This window comes from Balaenoptera acutorostrata, chromosome 5, assembly GCF_949987535.1.
Source record: "Balaenoptera acutorostrata chromosome 5, mBalAcu1.1, whole genome shotgun sequence".
Taxonomy (NCBI): domain Eukaryota; kingdom Metazoa; phylum Chordata; class Mammalia; order Artiodactyla; family Balaenopteridae; genus Balaenoptera; species Balaenoptera acutorostrata.
In genome coordinates this window covers 42,473,457-42,493,152 of record NC_080068.1, presented here as the reverse complement: position 1 = coordinate 42,493,152, position 19,696 = coordinate 42,473,457, and the positions used below count along the sequence as shown (strand labels likewise).

Genomic DNA, 19,696 nt, shown 5'->3' with positions numbered 1-19,696 from the left:
AAGCAACAAGGAAGCCTGCCTTTCTCGAGTGCCTGGGTACGATATTTTGCCTCACCATCCCTCTAGTATGAAGTTATTGGTTGAAAATCATATGAGTTTTCCTTCATTGTAAAAGCTCCAGTACTGAGCGATATTCCCAAACTGTTTATTTTTTTCAGTCCCCGACAGGAGTTTCTTTAGATATAAAGTTCATTTAGAAACTTTATGTCTAAAGTTTCTTTAGATATAAAGTTTCACCATGATGTTGCTTGAAATATTCTCACCTTATCTTCTTATCTTCTTCTGAGTCAGTTTTTCCTGACAAGGGGCAAGGAACTTCTTAAACACCAACAGGAGTCTTTTTCACCCTGTGGAACAGTCCTTCTAAACCTCTGTTTCCTTCCCCAACACCCCACAATCAGTTGGAGTTCTACTGCAGCTACAGCAGTGAGAGAATCTCGTCTCGCAAGAGATTTGGTTGCCATCCTCTGAGGTTTTCAGCCTTCATCTCCCTTGACAAGTTTCCTAACAGTCCTCTCTTCTCACGACACAAAACACGAATACTCTTTCATATCATTTTGATAGTGGTTACCTGACTGACATGGATTCTCAATATGAAAATAATAATCAAACAAGTTTTGTAAAAGGAATGCTACCATGATTCCCATGCAGCTGGGGCCATATGCAACGATGAGCCTAGATGGTAAAGAGCAAGTGTATGTAATGCAGACAGGAAATGAACAAACTTGTAAGCAGGGCTTGCAGGCTGGGATTTAGATGGAAGTGGGCTTGTCTGAATGGGGATTGGACACTGGTGGATAAACTCTTGGCATTGTGTCAAGGTGCACATCCATCTCATGGGTAGTGGACTTTTAACACCTAGAAAAACCAGGGCTCTAGGATGTTTAGTCCCTTTAACATAAGGAAAGAGAAGAAGACTTTCTGCCTTCTTGTTCCTTACTTCTGTCCTTACCCCTACTAAGCCAAGATGTTCAGTGCTATATGATGGCTCTTCCAAATCCATTTCATCCAAAGAGCCTGCAGAGTGTGTGTATGTTTACAGTTGTGTTTTCTGTTGGAGCCAAGGTGCACACTTGAGTCTCATCACTCCAAGTTCTCTTTGTCATAAGGATGAGTAACTGATAATAGCTTAGTATGTTCTGCTTTTTTGGTAGTGTTGCCAGATAAAATACAGATTTCGAGTTAAATCTAAATTTCAGATAAACAGGGAAAGAATTTGCAATAAAACTATGTCCAAAATGTTGCATGGGACAAAGTTGTACTAAAAATGAATTCATGGTTTATGTGAAATTCAAAAGTCAAATTCAGTTAGGCATTTGTTGCTTTTCTTTACTAGATCGAGCCACCCTATTCTTTCAGGTGCGTTGAAATTTAAGAGACTAGAAAGTCTTGTTCTAGGAATCTAGTGCAGAAACAGAGGAGCCACGATACCCGTACAAAGACAATCATTGAAAATATCCTCAGATATATTGGAACATATATGAATTTTCATCTAGAAAAAAAAATGAAGGCATTTTAAAAACTGAAAACAGATTGCCTTCGTTTTTAGTTGCATGACGTATCTCTGGGAAGATTTTAGTGAAAGAGATAACACTGGTTTCCTCCGGGAAAGAGGATTGGGTTGACAGGGGAAAGAGGTGGGAGGAGGACTCGCCACTGCATATTCCATTTTGCACAATTTAATTTTGAACCATGAGAAGGTGTTGCTCGCTTAAAATATTATACTAAAATCATTTAAAAGGTACAAAACTAAATCTTTTACAACCATGGAATACTATGAGAAAGACATTTAGTGAATTCTGGTCTTGGACCTGGGGGCTGCATGACGGTTTTTTGATGGACGGGGGCTTTCCAGCACAAAGGGTCATTAGTAAGGCTGGTCCTGCTGGATGTTGGTTGGAGCACAAGGACCACTCCCTTAGGAGTGATGTACGTACAGCAGTCAAAGACACTGGATCTGCTGAGACAATCCTAATTTCAAATACTCAGTTCCATGTGGCCATAAATACCCAAGTGTTTATCAGACTAACAGTTCTGAATTTTGTTCAGAAAGTCTAGTCTCTGTTGAAGTAAGTCAAGAGCCAGGTAGGAAGCAGAGTGTGTTGAGGGACACAAAACTAGGTTGATGGAAAAAGAAGTGAAAGGAAGGGACCGTCAAGTCCAACCTCGGTGCCGTGAATCAAAAAAACAATCTATAAACTGCGTAAAGAGGCACATGCCAATTGTGTTGCCACTGTGTGAGGTGGAAGGAACTTCCGGTTCTTGCCTACCTGCCAGAGCCCTCGTGGAATGTCTCCCCACCCCCACCCTACCCAGACCCACGTGCCCTCTGCCCCTCCCCCACTGCAGAACGTTTCAGCCACATTCTACTGTTATGACTCAAAGCTGCCCCTCCTTCAGTTGGATCCTGAGCGTCTGTTGAAGCAGGTCGCTCTCTGGGTCCTGGTCTTGACTTTTCTCATTGAGGCTACCAGGCAGCAGTAGTCCGTGCCCAAGCCTGCAGGATGGCTTCAGAAGGAGGTAAGCCTATATAGGCTGGGGGTGTCTTCTCAGAGACCCTGCCATCCCTCCCATCCTTCGGGTTCACACGTGACACTTCACGGTGGGCACACAGTTGGACTGAAGTAGAGGGAGAAGAGAGCACTGGACACACGAGGACATTTCACCTGGGGAGACTGGGGAGCCTGAAGAAACCTGAGACTGCACTGGGGAGGAGGGGTCATTGGAGGTGGATCAAGAGGAATTGCCCTGGCTATGGAGAAAGGATGGCAGCAGGCAGGTTGATTCTTTCTAGAAGGGAGACAAGCCACTTTGAAACGTGTGTGTAAGGATGTGTGTGATGTCCTGGTGGTGACACAGGGAGGGTCATGAGGAAAGCCTAGACCTGTCTTGTGTTCCTGAGGCACCTGAAGCTTGCCTCACCGTACCTTTCTAAGGGATTTGAACAGGAGCGTACTGTATCTAAGGGGGCCGTGGGGAGAGATGGTCTTGGTGAGAAAACTATTCAGTGGGGCTGTGTGTGGCCACACCTGCAGTGAAGTGTCCTCTCCGAGAGCTAGGCAGGAGGTTACTCTAACTGCCGCAGCCCACACCTCGTCCACTCCTCCCAGCCCAGAGCTCACTTCTCAGTTCAGGCAACTGTTGCTTTGGATTCAACAGGGGATGGGCAACGTGTAACTTCAGCCAAGAGAGGGCTCAGGTTCCTGAGTTGCTCTGAATTGTTCTTCCTTTTGTGGAATCGCAGTACTTCAGACCTGCTTCATCTCGTCCAGTATCTCATGGTGGACCCTCAGGCTGCCTTGAGAGGAAGAGTTTGTTCATATTTCCTGTCACTCCTTCATGGACAGGGGACAGATGTGGAGTGGGGTTGTTTCGGGTGGAATGTCTGTGAAGGCTGCTTCCTCTTTTAAAGGGGGAAGGAGTGTAGCCCAGGGGCAGGAAGACGATCTTCCGTGTTCTTATTAAACGTCCTATGACACCTGTTCTGGTTAATTAGGTGCACCGTGGTGTGTACCTTGTTCTCCTGAACAGGGATGTGATCCAGACAACTTGATCGCCATGGCAACTGGCTTCTGCCTGCTTCTCAGATTGTCTTTCCGTTATTGGGAGCTGGAGGGGGAAGGACCACAGGCAGCCTGTACTCCCATGACCAATGTAACATGACAATTCCCTGGCCCTTGTTTAATCCTCTGCAGCCATCACTGGCTGTGAAATGACAGAATCTAAGGGACACGCGCCTACTTCTCACACACCACTCCCCCCACCCCCGCCTCCTAGGAACAGAACTCCTGAGTGAGGACAGTGACTCTGGGCACTGGGGAGGGGGTGGCAGGACCTGGCCCATGTTACGTGTCTGCTGTGGGTTGTTCTGAGATGCAGGTGCATTCTGGGCCAGTGTTATGGGTTTGTATCAGGATTCCATTAGAGAGCTATTTTCCAGCATTTTGTTTTGTTTTGTGAGGCTAGGAAAGAAAGAGGGGATTTCTACTGAGCATCAGGAAAAGGAGGACTGAGGAGGAGGTGGGGCCCTAATATTTTACACAATACCTGTCCACAAAGGGCTTTTGGGTGCCTAGAACTTACCTTGGAGAAGGTCCCTACCTGCTAGTACGCCGGCTGAGGGGCATTTCTCACAGAGCGGATGTCCACACAGTTCCAGATCTTGGGAGACAGCCTGTGAGGCTTAGGTGCCAGGGGGTGCCTTAGGGAGGCTCTCCAAGTCAGTGCTTGCTGAGGCGATTTCTTCTCGGCAGACAGGGGTCAGGGACCTTGGTGGATGGGCGCGGGGTCACCAGTGGGATAATTCTCAACTGGAGGTCAGGGCATGAAAATCACTTGAAGACATTTGCACGCTGCACAGTTTCCCTTGTCCAAGTGTCCCTCACCTGTGGAGATTAACACTCTGATGCCACAGAAAGCCTCAGTCCCACTTGCCCATTCTCCTCCTCCATTCACTCCTTTCCTTTGCCTCAACAGCATTCCAGTGCTGGGAACGGATGTGACCATGAACGCCGGTGCCTCCTTGTCTACTTTCACGGCAGTGCCCTTCCCTCCACCCATTCCTGGCGCCCAGCACCGGCCACCCTGGCAGCAGCACCGGCCACGTCCCATCACCCCAGCATTCCCTCCTGGCAGCAGCCTGCTGCTGCCAGCTTTCCCCAGGACGCCTATGGTGGCTAATGGTGGCCGTGGCCCCAGTGCCCCTGGGGCTTGCAACCTCACTGTCCAAGTCAGGTCACAAGGGAGGACAGTGGAGGCCCCCCAGACTCAGACCTTTGTCGTTACTCAGGCCCCCCTCAACTGGAGCGCTCCAGGGGCCCTCAGCAGGAGTGCTGCATGTCCTGCACCCGTATTCATAGCAACCCCTGTGATGGGGACCGTTGTGACTGCTTCAGCTGTTGGAGTTAGTCAGGCTGGCAAGGGAGGCTGGACCCCAGGCTTTCCTCCTCAAGCTCCACCACCAGCTGCCCAGCCGGCCCCTATCATTCGCCCAGTGAACCCTGGGCCATGGCCACATGGCACTTCCAGGGAGGGCCGCCTGGCCACCAACCAGTCCAACGCCTCGCAGGATGGCTCCTCTAACACCAAGAGCGAGTACAGTAACTTCCTACGTTGGCAGCACGTCAAGCCCCTGGCCCGGAGACACTTTTGCCTGAGTCCTGATGCAGAAGCTTTTTCCTGCTTTCTCGTGTGAGTGAACGCTCAGGGGGTGCTGAGCTTATGGGAGCTTTTAGATGAAGAGGAACTGGGGGTGGACTCGCACGTTAGGTTTCTAGGGATACTGGAAGGAAGGTGTGAGGGCGATGTCCGTGCTATGAGAAGGCACACTGTCGGTCACATGGGTGGGCCTGCCAGTCCGTGACATCAGGACTGACATGTGCCCTATCTCAACTGGCCCCACCACCCTGTGAGTCTGGCCAGCTTGCTCTTCCATGATTCTCATGGTAATGTGGACTGAAGACTTGCAGTCAGAGAGGGCCGTGGTGTAAGGTGAGGAGCCAAGGAGTGGATGCCGCCCTCTCCTGTGGTGCCGTCTCCTTCATACAGGACTTGCGTGTACGTGGCCGGGGGAGGTCACTTCAGAGGAGGGGGAGGAGCGCGGGGCCCAGGAGAGCGCTTTATGCATGCCTCCACTTCGTTGTGGAGAATTCCACTAGGAACAGGGTGATGGTAGAGCTCTCCTAAGGGCGTGGGCTCTCTCCCACTAGAGTTGTGAGCCTGGCAGGCATTTCCATCCTAAACCTCCGGTCCCTCGTAAAAAGGGGACAATTACACTTCACTCAGAGGACTGTGCAGAAGACGCCTTGGGCTAATCTATGAAGTGTTAGCAGATTGCTTGGCACATGCCACGCCTCATTGATGATAGTGATTTTTATGATGAAAATGCAGCCTTGAGGAGGAAAAGAGCTCCCCAAGGCACAATGTCCCAGCTCTAGCCTGGGAGTGGATGGTCATCCTTGAGTGAGTGTGAGGCGGTGACAGCAGTGGCCGGGAAGGCTTGTCTTTACCCTCCCAGACACCTGCCTCTCACCCTCCTGTTGCTCAGTCATGCTGGGTTGAGTGATGTGTGGGTACATTGGCGGGTGGGGTCAGGCAGGTGGGGGCTGGGCTGGTCCCGGAGACTGACCCCGAGGGCTTACAGCCCAGTGCTTCGATCCCTGGCCCACCTGAATCCCACCATGCCGCTGGAGGAGGGACTGCGGAGGGCCGTGCAGGAATGGCGGCGCAGGAGCAACCTTGACCGGATGATCTACTACGAGACGGCGCAAAAGTGAGTCAGCGTCCTGGGCCCAGGGGCTGCGTGGAGGGTGAGGCGAGTGGGTGAGGGCAGGATCTGGCCGTGGGGGTGCTCATCAGAGAGGACAGAGGAGAAGGGCTGTCACCCAGCACAGGGTCCCCGCAGCCCAGGGGCCCTACTGTCCCCCAGAAACCCCTCCTTCACCTGGAGAGTTTGAGACTTCTGTCCTTCCTCCACCAGGAGCTCTGCCCTCCCCTGATTTTGACCTACCCTTACCTTGACATGAAGGTCTCAGGACGGGGCAGGGTGAAGCTGTGAGTCCAGTAGGGGTCCAACTCCGGCCATATGGGCTGGGCCGGGGAAAGAGCTCCACCCGCCAGCCTGCTGCTTCCTTAGTGGTGGGTGGCTGGCGGCCACTAACATAGATTTGGGACCACCTCTCCTCATGAAAAGTGCCCTGAGTGGGTACCCTGGCATCCCTGAAGAGGCTGGGGAAGCCAGCTGTCGTCGGCCCAAGGGTCTCCGGCCCTTCCAGTGTTTGCTCCATGGTAATCCCCTTGGTTTAAGAAACAAAAGCAAACAAACGAGCGCCTCTCACAGGAAGGGAAGGCCTCTCCTCTAAGCTCAGCATCCACATCGTCCAGCCTCTCCTGGGCCCTGTCTCCAGGTCTATGTTCCAGGAGGCTCAGTCCTAGCCCAGGGTCCTGGATTCGGGCAAGGACCCCTGTGGGGAACACATGCCTGTTCCAGCCTCTGGCTGTCAGCCCTTCATGTGGTTCTGGATGGGGACGGGGGCATGAGGAGGGTGCCCCCTGGGTCAGCCATGTGTCCCGTTGACCTGGTTCAATTCAGCGACCTGGGTCTGTGCTGTTGAATGCCCTCCAGTGCTGGTGAGGCAGGAAGGGTCCCAGATCTTGTTATCGCTTCCAGGAGCAGCTCTCTGCTGCGGACAGCACCTCACAGGGCCCTGACGGCCCCAAGGCACGTCCTCTCCCACTGCCTCAGTCTTGGCTGCCTTTGTGGGGCTCCAGAACCCAGGCCTTTTTCTCAGGGTGGCCTGTGTCTCCGTCACCCCCCAGGTTCATGGAATTTGCGGCCGAGGAGGAGATGCACATTCAGAATTTGCAGTGGATGCAGGACCTGCCTCCTCCAGCCCCACCGAAGCTGGATCCTCGGGGGCCCCCAGCCCCGAAAGTGGGCCTTCAGCCAGGCACCCAGGTTCCCACTGGAGCTGAAGGCACAGGTAACAGGGGCCTAGGGTTGGCCACCGTCCCCATGTGGATCCTTTTCTTTCAAGACAGGGGCATTGGTCTTTCAACCAAAACAGCCACCGAGGCGGGGGGGGGGTGGGGGTGGGGTCTCAGCTGCCCTTTGTCACTACGGGGTATTGACTTGGTCAGTTTTATAACTCCTCTCACACCTCCCTGTCAAAGGACCCCACACTAAGTCTGCCGAAGAAGTGGGCTTGATGGGGAGACCCCTAGAAAATTGGAGGTTCCCCACTTCCTTACTTGTGACCCTCTTAGATGACCCCCTAACCTCCCCTCTCCAACTGTGCATGAGGCTTCAGATGGTCCTGACCCCTCCCACACCCACATCAACGTCCCCCAAACAATGCCCTCACCAACGTGCGCTCGGTGGTCAGGAGGTGGACTGGGAGTCCCTCACCTTCCTTCCCTTCCTCCTGCTCTGCCTCAGCCTGTGCTCCCAGGATGTCCGGCCGCAGGGCCCAGCCCTCGCACCCGAAGCCACACAGATCCCAGGGGAACCCGGAGCCCAAGGCGCCCAAGGAGATTCCCCCCGAGGCTGTGAGGGAGGATGTGGACAGGATGGAGGCGCTGGTGGGGCCCGTCCACTCAGCCCCAGGCAAGTCACATGAAGAATGTGGAAAGGACGGAAATGAGCTGAAGCAGGAAGAGGACGACACCTACTTGGACCCGTGTCTCTTGAGCTACACTGACGAGCTGCGTTCCCGGGAACACTCTGTCACCAAGGTAGGCTGGGCCTGGAGCCTGGGGTCTACAAGATGCCAGGGCATGGAACTCTCAGCACCCAAGATCTGGGTTCTGCTCAGGCCGATGGGACTTAAGCTCAGCTCCTTGTTCCTGAGCCTGGTGTTAGGGGAGGTTTACGCAGGTGTATGTGTGTATATGTTTGTGTCTGTGTGTATGCCTTTGTGTGTCTGTGTATGTGCATCTGTATATGTGCTCTTTTGTGTGTGACTGTGTATGTGCATGTTTGTGTGTGTGTGTGTGTGTGTGTGTGTGTGTGTGTGTGTGTGTGTGTGCTGACCATCCCCGCCTTGTGGAGGAGAGTGGGGGTGGGTCTCTGCTTTTCACTTTCCCTCCTGGTCTTCTTGTGTCACAGGCCACTCCTGGCCAAGGATGCTCACAGCCTCTTCTTTCTGTCCGAGGTGGAGGCAGTCATTCATCCTCGAGTCCCGGCAGAATTGTCTTCCCCAGACCCACAGCTGGATCTCTCGGCCCTTGCTGAGGAGCTGAAGCAGGAGGAAGGACTCACCCCTGAAGAAGTGAGCCAGGGGAGGGAGAGGGACACTTAGGGAGCCAGGGGACTCCAGGGGAGGGGGGACCCCAGGTGATCCAGGGGACAGGGGAAACCAGGTGGCCCAGGGGAGCCAGAGGAGGGAGGGATCGCAGGTAGAACAGGGGAGACAAGGGACACCCAGGAAGACCAGGGCACGGAGGGACCCCAGTGAGCAGGGGAGAGGTAGGGCCCCAGAGCAGGAGGCCCACATGGCTCTGTCCGTCCCTTCCCTGCCTCGGAGGCCTGGCATGGGGAAGGGCCCTCTCTGGGGTGGGTGCAGCGCAGGGTGATAGGAAGGAGAGGATGGGGAGCCGGGAGCGGAGGGAAGGACACACAGCTGGGAATAAGGTGCAGGAGGATGGCAGGAATGCCACCGTGTCTGTATTTGGAGTCTAGTCCTGGGGTCACCCGTCCCCTCCTCCCCCCCAGGGCCATTGTCCCACTGCCCAGTGCTCCTCCTCTCACACGTGCGCGTGGAGCCGTCACTGTCCTCCTCCCTCCTACCAGCTGGTGCAGAAACGAGTCCTGGCCTTGAAAGAGGACGAGGGTGGGCTGGCAGCCCCGAGCCACAGTGCACCCGGAATGGGCTCAAGTCCTTCTGAGTCCCACGCTGGCCAAGGTGCCCAGAGGCACGACCAAGACCGCCATCGAGGGGTCAGTGATGAAGCCTGCCCACCAGAGATTGATTTTGAGGCTCTTCATAGGCCCAACCGAGCAGACACTGGCCCGTTCGGGCCCAAAGTCTTTGTTCCCTCTCGAGGACGTCAGGAGGTCTCTCCATCCCGGGCCGGGCGGCCCTCCTCTCCCCAGGGTCAAAGGCGCACTGGCCCTCGACTGGGACCCAGGGATGCGTCTGTTATCAGAGAGGCGTCTCCTGTTCGGGAGGCCCGAGGGCCCAGGGACGCGGCCAGTGAGGACGAGGAGGCGTTCCCCAGCCTGGCCTCCCTCTTGGCCTCTCTGCCCAGCCTGCCGCCTTGCCAGCTGTCCCAGAGTCCTGCCCCTGCTTCAGGCCTGGCCTCCCCTGGAGGTTGGGGGGCCCAGAGTGCTCCCCAGGCCCCCTCCCCTCAGAGAAGGGGCCTCAGCCCAGCTCCACCAGCCGCTCCCAAGTCGAGGAAGCGGGCTCTGGGTGGGCGCCCAGCCGCTGCTGAGAAGCTGCCCATCCCCGGGGCTGCCCACGGGGTCTCTGCGAGGCCAGCCTTGGCTCTGGGGCTGGCTCGCCCCTCACAGCCGGGAAAGAGAAAGCGTGACCCGTTTGTCATAGGGAAGAGGAGGAACAGGAAGAGGAAGCGCTGCAGCCAGTAGGGAACAGCCGGGCCGGCCCTCCAGGGCGAGCCCCCCAGGGCGGCCCCCAGGGGAGCCTAGGGGCTCCTCCTCACCCCAGAGCTGATCCTGGGATTGTGGGGGGTTAGGGAGGTGGGGGAGGTGGGTGTGGGCAGGACCTTTGGAGTGATGTATGAAAATTGTGAATAAAGATAGTTTTGGTGGGAAATGCTCTCAGGCCACTGTTATCTTGTTCGTGTGGAGCTGCTCCACAGAGAGCGATCCTGAGAGGAAGGAAGGGTGAGGGAGGTCACAGGAGCTATGGATCTACAGGTGGCCAAACCTTTCCTCCACATAGACAAGGACTCCTCAGGCTGCCCCTGGGAACGCACAGCTCTCACTTTCCCCAGGGACCCCCTCATCATCCCCTTCTCTAAAGCCTGCTTGGCTAGGGGCCTTCTGGGGCATCTGTAGCATCTTCTGCATCCCTGAACCGTCTGGGGAGGGAGAGCTGCTTTTGTGCCTCTCAGCCCTCTGGACACTAACCAGTTTCTAGGACGGAGCCTGGAGACAGCCCTTGTCTTTATGGAGCTTCTCTCTGCTTCCCTGAAGTGGCCAGGCGATGGCGCTGGGGTGACCCTCCGCTCATCCAGGGTTTCCTGTGTGGGTGGCCTGACCAGAGAGGAAAAGTCTTGGCCATGGGGACAGGACTGTCTGCCTGGTCGTAGCGGGAGCGTTCTCTAGTCCCACTGGGATTACTGCAATGTGGAGCGTGGTTGAGGCAGCTACCTCTTAATCCCAATGAGGATGCAATAAGGGGAATGGGCAGAGGGAAATTCATGGGGCACCTGTTACAGGTGTGTATAAGGGTAGTGACAGTGGCGCCCCTTTGTGGGACTTGTGGGATTTCTGTGCAGCAGCATCTCTTTCAACTGAGGGAGGAGGACCCATCTGGCTGTGGCTGTGGGGACTGGCCTTAGGGGCCTAGGGGTGTGCAAAGACACCCCAGAACTACTGTCCCTTCCCTTTCCACCCATGGCTGGTCATGTGTGTGTATTGGTATCAACACTGATTTGTATTGCCATAGAAAACAGTTCCTCCTGACAAACTATGACCGTGTTTCCCAAGAACAGCTTGCTCACAGGGGCAGCAGGGGTGGGGGAGAGGTGTCTGTGGCCCCAGATCTGGGTGGGAGCTGGGATCCATGCTGAGGAGTGTAGAGGCCTCAGTCACCGTCCTGTGCTTGCCGGCAGAGGCTTTGAATCATCAGAGCTGGGGAAATGACCCGCTCCTAAGGGTGAGACGAGCAAACAATGAGGGGCAGGGAGCAGACCCCTGCTGTCTCCCTGAACTGCCCCCCCTCGCAGCCTGCTTAGCCCCCGTCACGGCCTGTGCTGGCCCACCTCTGAAGCCCCTTCCTCCTAATGCACTCAGATGCTCTGATCCTTTGTGGACCCGCCCTGGGCCTCACCCCCCCCTTCCCTGCTGGCCAAAGCCTCTTCTCCCGGTTCTGAGTTCTGATTCCTTCCCCAGGACCCAGGCGGGGGTTGGGACAGCAGAGACTCCCTAATTCTCCCTCCTCCTCCCTGAGATCTTGACAGTCACCTTTGCATGTTTCTATGATTTTCACTACTGTACATACTTCCTGTGAGTGGCTATGATATGTCCTTTTAGGAGTGGCTTATTTCACTTAGCATAATGTCTTAGAGGTTTATCCATGTTGTAGCATGAGACATGGTTTCCTTTTATTGCAAGGAAGGAAATACTTCCTTGTGTTTATAGACCCCATTATCCCTTCATCTGTTGATGGACATTTGGGTTTCTTCACGTCTTGGGTATTTTGGAGAATGCTACGACGAATGTGGGTGTGCAAAGATCTCTTTGAGATCCTGCTTTGAATTCTTTTGGATACATACCCAGAAGTGGGACTGCTGGATCACATGGTAGTTATATTTGTAATTTTTTGAGGAAACTTCATATTGTTTTCCGTAAGGGTTGTCCCATTTTACACCTCTCACCAACAATGAGAAAGATAGCTACCATCAAGAACTTGGTATATATCCATCTTATAAAAATGTTTATGCTTTTAGCAGAGCTGTAGATAATCAAAATTATGTATAATAACAATATTTTTGGTTATATATGGTGTCATGTAAATCATATTGCCTTTGCCTTCTTCTTTCAACATTCTTACTTTAAGAAAAATGGATATATTAGATGTTCTTTAACTTTTTAATTATTTATACTTTTGCATTGTATGCATACATTAAAAATATTTTATCAGTTCCCTTGTTGGTGAACTTTTATAAATTATAATGTGACAGGGTAATCAGTTCCAGAGGAAAAGTTTTTCCTTTCAGAACTCTGAATATTTATTCCATCGAATATGGCTTTTGTTACTGTTTTTTCAAATTATGCCATCAATACACCCTTTCATGGTGGGTGATCAGTTTCCTTGCTGACTGTTTTTCGTAAGACTGTCTGTTGTCTTTTGTGTTCTCCAGTTTCTTGACGTGTGATTAGTTTCAGGTTAAAAAAATGTATCCTCCATGTGATCTATTTTGCTTCATTAACTGATAATCCACATTCTTCATCTCATCTAGAACATAATATTATCTTTTTCAAATGTTACTTCTACTCATTCTCTCCTGTCTCTACTTCTAGAACCCTGGATATATGTATATTAGACCATCTTATATATTCTCTGTGTCTTCATCAGCTTGGACGGCTATAACAAAATGCCATAGACCTGGTGGCTTGAAAAACAGACGGTACTTTCTTAACAGTTCTGAAGGTTGCAAGTCCAAGATCAAGGTGCCATATTCAGTTCCTGGTGAGAGCGCTCTTCCTACTTTTCAGATGGTTGTCTTCTTACTGCGTCCTCACGTGGCAGAGAGAAAGAGGGGTCCCTCTTGTGTCTTTTCTTTTAAGGGCACTAAACCCATTATGAAAGCTCCATTCCCATGCCCTAATTACCTCCCAAAGGCCCTATCCCCAAATACATTGAAGGGTAGGGCTTCAACATAAGAATTGGTGGGGGGGATATACGTCCATAGCATTCTGCCCCTGGGACCCAAAATTCGTGTCCTTATTGTATGCAACATACATTCATTCTATCCCCACAGCCTCAAAAGCCTTAACTCATTCCAACATCAACTGTAAAATTTAAAGTCCAAAGTCTGATCTAAACACCATCTAAATCACATATGGGTGAGACAGGAGGTACTATTCATCCTGAGGCAAAATTCCTCTGTAGCTGTAAATCTGTGACCCAAACAAGTTAAGTGTTTCCAAATACCATGTTGGGACTGGTATAGAATAGACATCCCTACTCCAAAAGGAAGAAATAGGAAAGAAGGAAGGGGTGACAGTCTCCAAGCTAGTCCAAAGCCTAGCAAGGCCAATCCCATTAGATCTTAAGGTACGAGAATAATCCTCTTTAGTTTGATGCTTTGCCCTCCAGGCCCGCTGGGGTGGCAACATCATCCCCACAGCTCGGTGGGGCAGCCCCACTCCTTCAGCTTGGTGGCGTGCCACCCACACTGCAGCTCTCTGTAGGGCCTCCACCTACACCATGGCTCTCTGTGAGGGCGACAATCTCACACTTTGAAACTGAGGCCCCCTGGGCCTGTGGTGGGATTGACAGACCCGATGACCTCGGAATCACCTTTGGGGTCCTTCTTCCCTTTTCTTCAAGAGGAGTACACATTCACAGCCAAATTGCTCTAGTCTCCCATTCTGTAGAATCCAAGAATTCTGACAGCCTTCCCTCATTCTGCCTGGCTTTCTCTGTCCCCTTTCGTTCAAACTGGCAGGGTCCCTGCTGGTTTAATCCTCTATTCCTGGCCTCTGCTGAGATGACTAATTAAATTAATAGCACACCTGCTACACCCTTCGAGATTTCTTCAGAACAAGCGTTCTCACTTTCAAATATGGATAGGCTGAGAAGTTTCCAAATCTCTAAGTTCTGATTTCTTTTTGCTTAACAATTTGGTCTTCAATTTCTCTCTCTCCTGACGTGTTTCACTGTGAGCGGTGAGGAGGAACCAAGCTACTTCTTCCAAACTTTGTTCAGAGATCTCCTCAGATGAATATTCCGTTTCATCACTCACAGGGTCTACCTTCCAAAAAACACTAGAACACAGTTCAGTCGAGTTCTTTGCCACTTTATAATAAGAACTGCGTCTCCTCCAATTTCTGATAACGTGTTCCTCATTTCTGTTGGAGACCTCACCAGAATAGCCTTTAACGTCCATATTTCTATCTGTTCATGATTATTTCTGTATTCTCTACAAAGATGGAGGTTTTCTCTCCAGTGTGCGTCTTTCCTTTCTGAGCCATCACCAGAATCACTTTGAATAGGTAAGGGCTGAAAGGCCTTTATGGTGATCTCTGCTTTTTTGTAGCATGCACTTCCAATCTCTTTCAGCCTTTACCTGCTATCCAATTCCGAGGCCACGTCCACATATTTAGGTATTTGCGACTTCTTGGTACCAAAATATGTGTTAGCTCAAGGGACTATAACAAACTACCACAGCCTGGGTGGCTTAAACAACAGACGTTTAGTTCTCACAGTTCTGGAGGCTGCAAAGCCCAAAATCAAGCCACCAGCAGACTCCAGGTCCCTAAATTTCTCATTCATAATTTCTGACCGTTTCTTTTCTGTGCTACATTTTAGCTAATTTTTCACGTCTATCATCCATGTCATCCACTTCCTCTTTCTCAGTATCTGATCTAACTTTTTCCCATTCCCTTTGCTCTACAGATGTGTGATGTTTGTAGGTTGAATTTCATCATCCACTATAAAATATTCAATTTCAATGGTCAAGATTTACTAACATCAATCATTTTTACTGTTGAAGACAGAACATTCTTAACTGGACCTGGCACTGTTAATACAAGTGTATGATAGTGAATACAAGCACAACTAGTACAGTTTGGTGCTACTCCTTGATTTGGGTTAAGGTGCCAGCACTTCTGCCACCTTTGCTTTTACACCATCAGTACCTATGTCAACACAATTGTTCCAGAGTAAATCATGAGATTAAAAAAGTTTCACCAACAGTTTGCATATTACAGCATCATGTTGTTTGTGATCAAGCGTGAAGATCGTCAATATTATCTAGTGCTAGGACTAGACAAATTCAAGGAACACAGCAAACCCAGTCACTTTTTGTTTCCTTTTCCATGGGAAAAGCTGTAAGCAACATGTTTTTGCCCTTTAAAGGGCTCCTATGTCTCTGTTTAAAATATTCCATTCCTCTCTCTCTCTTTTCAAATTCATTAATTGATTTATTTGTTTCTAGCTGCGTTGGGTGTTCGTTGCTGTGCGCAGGCTTTCTCTAGTCGCGGTGAGCAGGCTTCTCATTGCGGTGGCTTCTCTTGTTGCGGAGCACGGGCTCTAGGCGCGCGGGCGTCAGTAGTCGTGGCACACGGGCTCAGTAGTCGTAGTTCGTGGGCTCTAGAGCGCAGGCTCAGTAATTGTGGAGCACGGGCTTAGTTGCTCGGCGGCATGTGGGATCTTCCCAGTCCAGGGACCAAACCCATGTCCCCTGCATTGGCAGGCGGATTCCCAACCACTGCGCCACCAGGGAAGTCCCAATTCCTCTCTCTTTAAACAGAAAGTGATTGGACTTAAAGCAGTGCTTAAAGTTTACTGGTACTATAATCCTTGTTCAAAATTGCTCTGTGGCATAAGTCACAATGCAGTGAATTGTTGACACCTCCAAATCCCAGGGAGGCCCCTGAGTGCTCTCTCAGGAGGAAATTGAGGTCAGGTGTATCTGATGGCCTGTGTGCTCTCTGTGATCCTGGTGATATGTGGGGGCTTTCAGGTGAGTGCAGTGGGTAGACTCATGGACTCTTAGTCTTGGCTGGGGGAGACAGCACTGTCGGGTTTATGTTTCCACATTTGCCTCCTTTTGTGTTGCCTTTCTCGCAGTTGCATTTAGCCTGATTAGAGGGAAGGAGGAGATGTCGGTAGCTGGGCAGGTGGTTCTCCAGGAGCAAATGTCAGGGACGGTTGTGTGGGCAAGATCCCTAGGCCCCGTCCTGGCAATCTTGCTGTGCACTGAGCAGTCCAGCTGAATCGGCTCCTTGACCAGAAGTCCAGGAAACTTTTGGCAATCTGGGCAAAATTTGGGATCTGAGGATGGGCTCAGAAATTTCAGCAAGGATTTGGCGGCATCTTACCCTCGGGCTGTTTAAGAGCCCCTGGTTTTGAATGGCATGAAGCACCAGAGAGCCTTTGATCACATTCTATACAGCTGTCCTGTGTGTGGCCCTCCAGCAGCAAACCTCCTGTGCTGTGACCTCAGGGCAGGCCCCATCCCCCCGCCCCGAGGCTCCTGCCCTGGGAAGCCTGAGGGTGTAGCGCAGGCTGACTGTCAGTGCTGGGCTCCTGGCTTGCCTGCCTCACAGGATGGAGCATCTGTTCACCTTATGCTGGTGCCCTTCCCAGAACCAATGGGCTCACAGCCCAGACATTTATGCTGAGTCTGGGGGCAGCTGTGCCCTGAGAAGCCATGTCTTCTCACTTGGCCCAGGGAGCACCTCCTCAACGGACCACGCTTATCATACGGGCCTCCTGCTCTTGTGCCCTCTTGTTTTGTTCTGAGGCAGGTGGTTGTGATGGCCAGTACTGTGGGGTCTTGTGATCTCAGAGCAGACACTGGAGGCTGACTGACCCCACAGAGGTGGACAAGGATGTGGGCTCAGGCGACGGGTCCTTTCTTGGGTTTCTGCCTCTCCTAACTGACTCCTGACCCTTGCTCTCAAAAGCTCACCTTTCTGTTGTAGTTGCCTCACCAGGGGGCAGTGATGGGCTTTGCCCTGCTGAACTATACCCTCGGGGTCGGTGGCCACAGCCTGGCTTGTCACACACTGGGGAAATCCTACACTGGGGAAGTCAGGATTGTGCCTTGCTGGGCTTGGAACCCAGGTAGAAAGGTAGATGGTGTGGGTCTGAGGGACTGATGCCCCAGCCCCAGGGCAGGTGACTTCTCCTGGGAGAGGTTGCCCATGGCCCCCTTTGGCCCCTCAACCCTGCAGAGGTGCTGATAGACGCCCCCTGCAGGCCACAGCCTCTGTGCATAGGATCTGCCCCAGTATCACATGAGAAGCCGGGGCCAGGAGCCTCGCTCTCTCTGAGAGCAGCTGGTCAACCCACGCTGAGGGGCGTCTTCTCGGACACAGGGCACATAGCTGACCTGTAACTGACATATAGACTCTTCCCTGGGCTTTACCCCGGAATTTACCTCCATTCTTGTCTCCTGTCTCACGGCCCCTGCCTTTTCCCCCCGACACCGGAGATCTCCAGGCTTGGGTGGAGTATGGCATGTTGTCAAGCTCAGTGGTGTCCACCTCACCAGCCCACTGGAATCAAGCCCCAGGGGGCCTTTGAGAGAGCAAGACCAAGGACTTTAAGAAGACTACGGTTAATGTTAAGGAGCATAGATTGTAAGATGAGGAATTTCACTAGGGTTTTTCAATCCATAAGAAGAATGAAATAGAAATTGCAGAATTGAAACTTGCACAGACATCAAGAAATAATAGTTTACAGGCCTCAAGAAATAATAGTTTAACAAATGACACATTCACAGAATCAAGGAGATGAGCACCATCCACGGGGTGTGCAAAGGAGGTGCCTTATCCCAGGAGCAGCGTGGCCACGGATCGTCTGAGAGCGAGGCATGTGCTGGGGAAGTTTTGTATGTAATATTCACCAAAGGGAACCTTGGCCAGTGATACCAGGGAAAGGCTATCATGGTGAAGGCCCGCTCATCTCCACCACCCTCAACTTGAATCAAAGTATTGGCTGAAGAAACAGACTTGACAGAGACTTCGGCCACCTGGCCTGGGTTCTCCCTACAAAACGTCATGTTTCTCCACGAACAGGGCAAGGAGTCACAATTGTCCGAATCACAGACTGCATATCTCAACGGTACAGCTATTACAAATTTGCACCTTTGTTTGAAGGGAATTGTTAAGTGGTGGGTAGGGAGTGATGTGTTCCAGGGAGGATTTGGGCCCTCTGGCTTGCAGGTGACCCTCTTATCAGACAGGGCAATTCTGCCAATAACTCATCACTGCCTTCATTCCTCAGGTGGTAGGGATACAAAGGGATTAAAAGGGGTGCGGGCAGAAAACAGCCCTCACTGACAGCACAGAGCCATCACCTACTGTCTCCTCAACTCCTCTGCCCATAGAGCCACTGAGGGTGCCAGCTTCTTGCGTTCACAGCAGCTGTTGATAGCACACCATCATCCAAGGAGTTCTTGAGCACCAACTTTGCACTACTCAGCAGCAAAATGGAGAAATCAAGGATGGTCCATGGAAATAGCTACGGGTCTTGTTTTAGGGCAAACGAGCTTATTCTGCAATATGTGCTTCTTAGTTAATTGGGGTTCGAATGTCCTTTCTTGTATGAAATGATGTGGATAATGTTTGAAAAATAAAAGGTTGGCCACCCCATGAGAAACTATGCTTTTATCTGAGTGGGGTTGGGGAGCAAGAGAGAGTAATGAAAATTTGGGTTGTTGAAGTAGTGACAGGGCAGGGCTGACTTGTTCAAGACTGCCTCCCTGCAGGAGGAAGGCCGGCCTTCCTCAAGACTTCATGGACACTCCCCATAGCCAGGGCTTACGGCTGTCATAGCTGGTGATTCAGCCATGGGCCTACTGAGCAATACAGCTGCAACCGCAGCTTGGCTCAGCCCTGACCAGCAGGAGAGAGGCTGGGCCTCCCTCAGCCTGAGTGCTCGTTCCATGGAGAGGGACTGGACCTGGGTCCTGTGTGTCCCAGTGCTGGTCCTAGTTCCTGCCCACACGGGACCTGGGCTTCCCTGATTCTGCAATATAAACACCAGAGCCCAAAGTTTGGGTCCCTCTCCTGGACCCTGGATCCCTACTGGATCCCTGTGTGCTGGCCCAGAACAAAGTGTGCAGTGGGGACCCACAAACTCCCCACTATTCCTGTGACTGTGAACTGCCCCTGATAAACATGGCTCCAGCAGCCAGGGTTACATATTTTTAGGGGACTCTCTTATGGTTACAAGTGCAAAAGACTGAGAACTACTGTGGAAAACTAATATTTGAAAACTTCACTCCAGTGATATTTGAAGAACCTCTATAAAATAACTAAACAAACATAATCGCATTTTATTCCACTGTGTCCAAAGTCTAAGCTTTAAATTGTATAAAAATGAGAACGACAAGTAGAATGCCTCCAAACATTTGGGAATTAAGATGCACACTTCTAAATAATCCATGGTTAAAGAGGAATTTCAAGGAAAATTTTTAAGATAAATAGAACTGAGTGAAAATGAAAATACAACACATAAAATGTGGAAGGATCCAGATAAAACATTATTAAGAGGGAAACGAATGGCACTAAATGCTTAGAATAGAAAAGAGGGAAGGTCTCAGATCAATAGTCTAAGCTTTCACACACGGAAACGGGAAAAAAATTGCACAATAAAATCAACACATGAAGAAGGAAGCAAATAACAATACACTCTGATCAAATGGAGTCTATTCTCGGAACACAAGCTTGGTTTCCTATTCAAAAATCATCAGCGTAATTTGCCATATTAATAGATTGAAGAAGAAAATCTACATGGCCACATCAATTCATGAAGAAAAAGCATTTGATGAA

The 19,696-nt window shown here is 51.2% G+C and overlaps 1 protein-coding gene across 3 annotated transcripts in view; it reads left to right on the top strand.

The window, feature by feature from the left end:
* The window catches only part of LOC130708224 (NUT family member 2G-like), a 59,326-nt gene extending 48,028 nt beyond the window's left edge, over positions 1–11,298 (top strand). For 2 of the 3 annotated variants that reach the window (XM_057546498.1, XM_057546497.1), the window contains exons 2-7: positions 4,477–5,190; positions 6,143–6,271; positions 7,318–7,481; positions 7,937–8,232; positions 8,652–8,768; positions 9,290–11,180. In XM_057546498.1, the coding sequence (XP_057402481.1) occupies positions 4,505–5,190; positions 6,143–6,271; positions 7,318–7,481; positions 7,937–8,232; positions 8,652–8,768; positions 9,290–10,084 (2,187 nt within the window). In that variant the 5' untranslated portion in view covers positions 4,477–4,504 and the 3' untranslated portion in view covers positions 10,085–11,180. Of the gene's footprint in view, positions 1–4,476; positions 5,191–6,142; positions 6,272–7,317; positions 7,482–7,936; positions 8,233–8,651; positions 8,769–9,289 lie in introns of all 3 variants that reach the window. The other variant, XM_057546496.1, reaches the window with a different exon arrangement.
* The last annotated feature ends 8,398 nt before the right edge of the window (positions 11,299–19,696 follow it).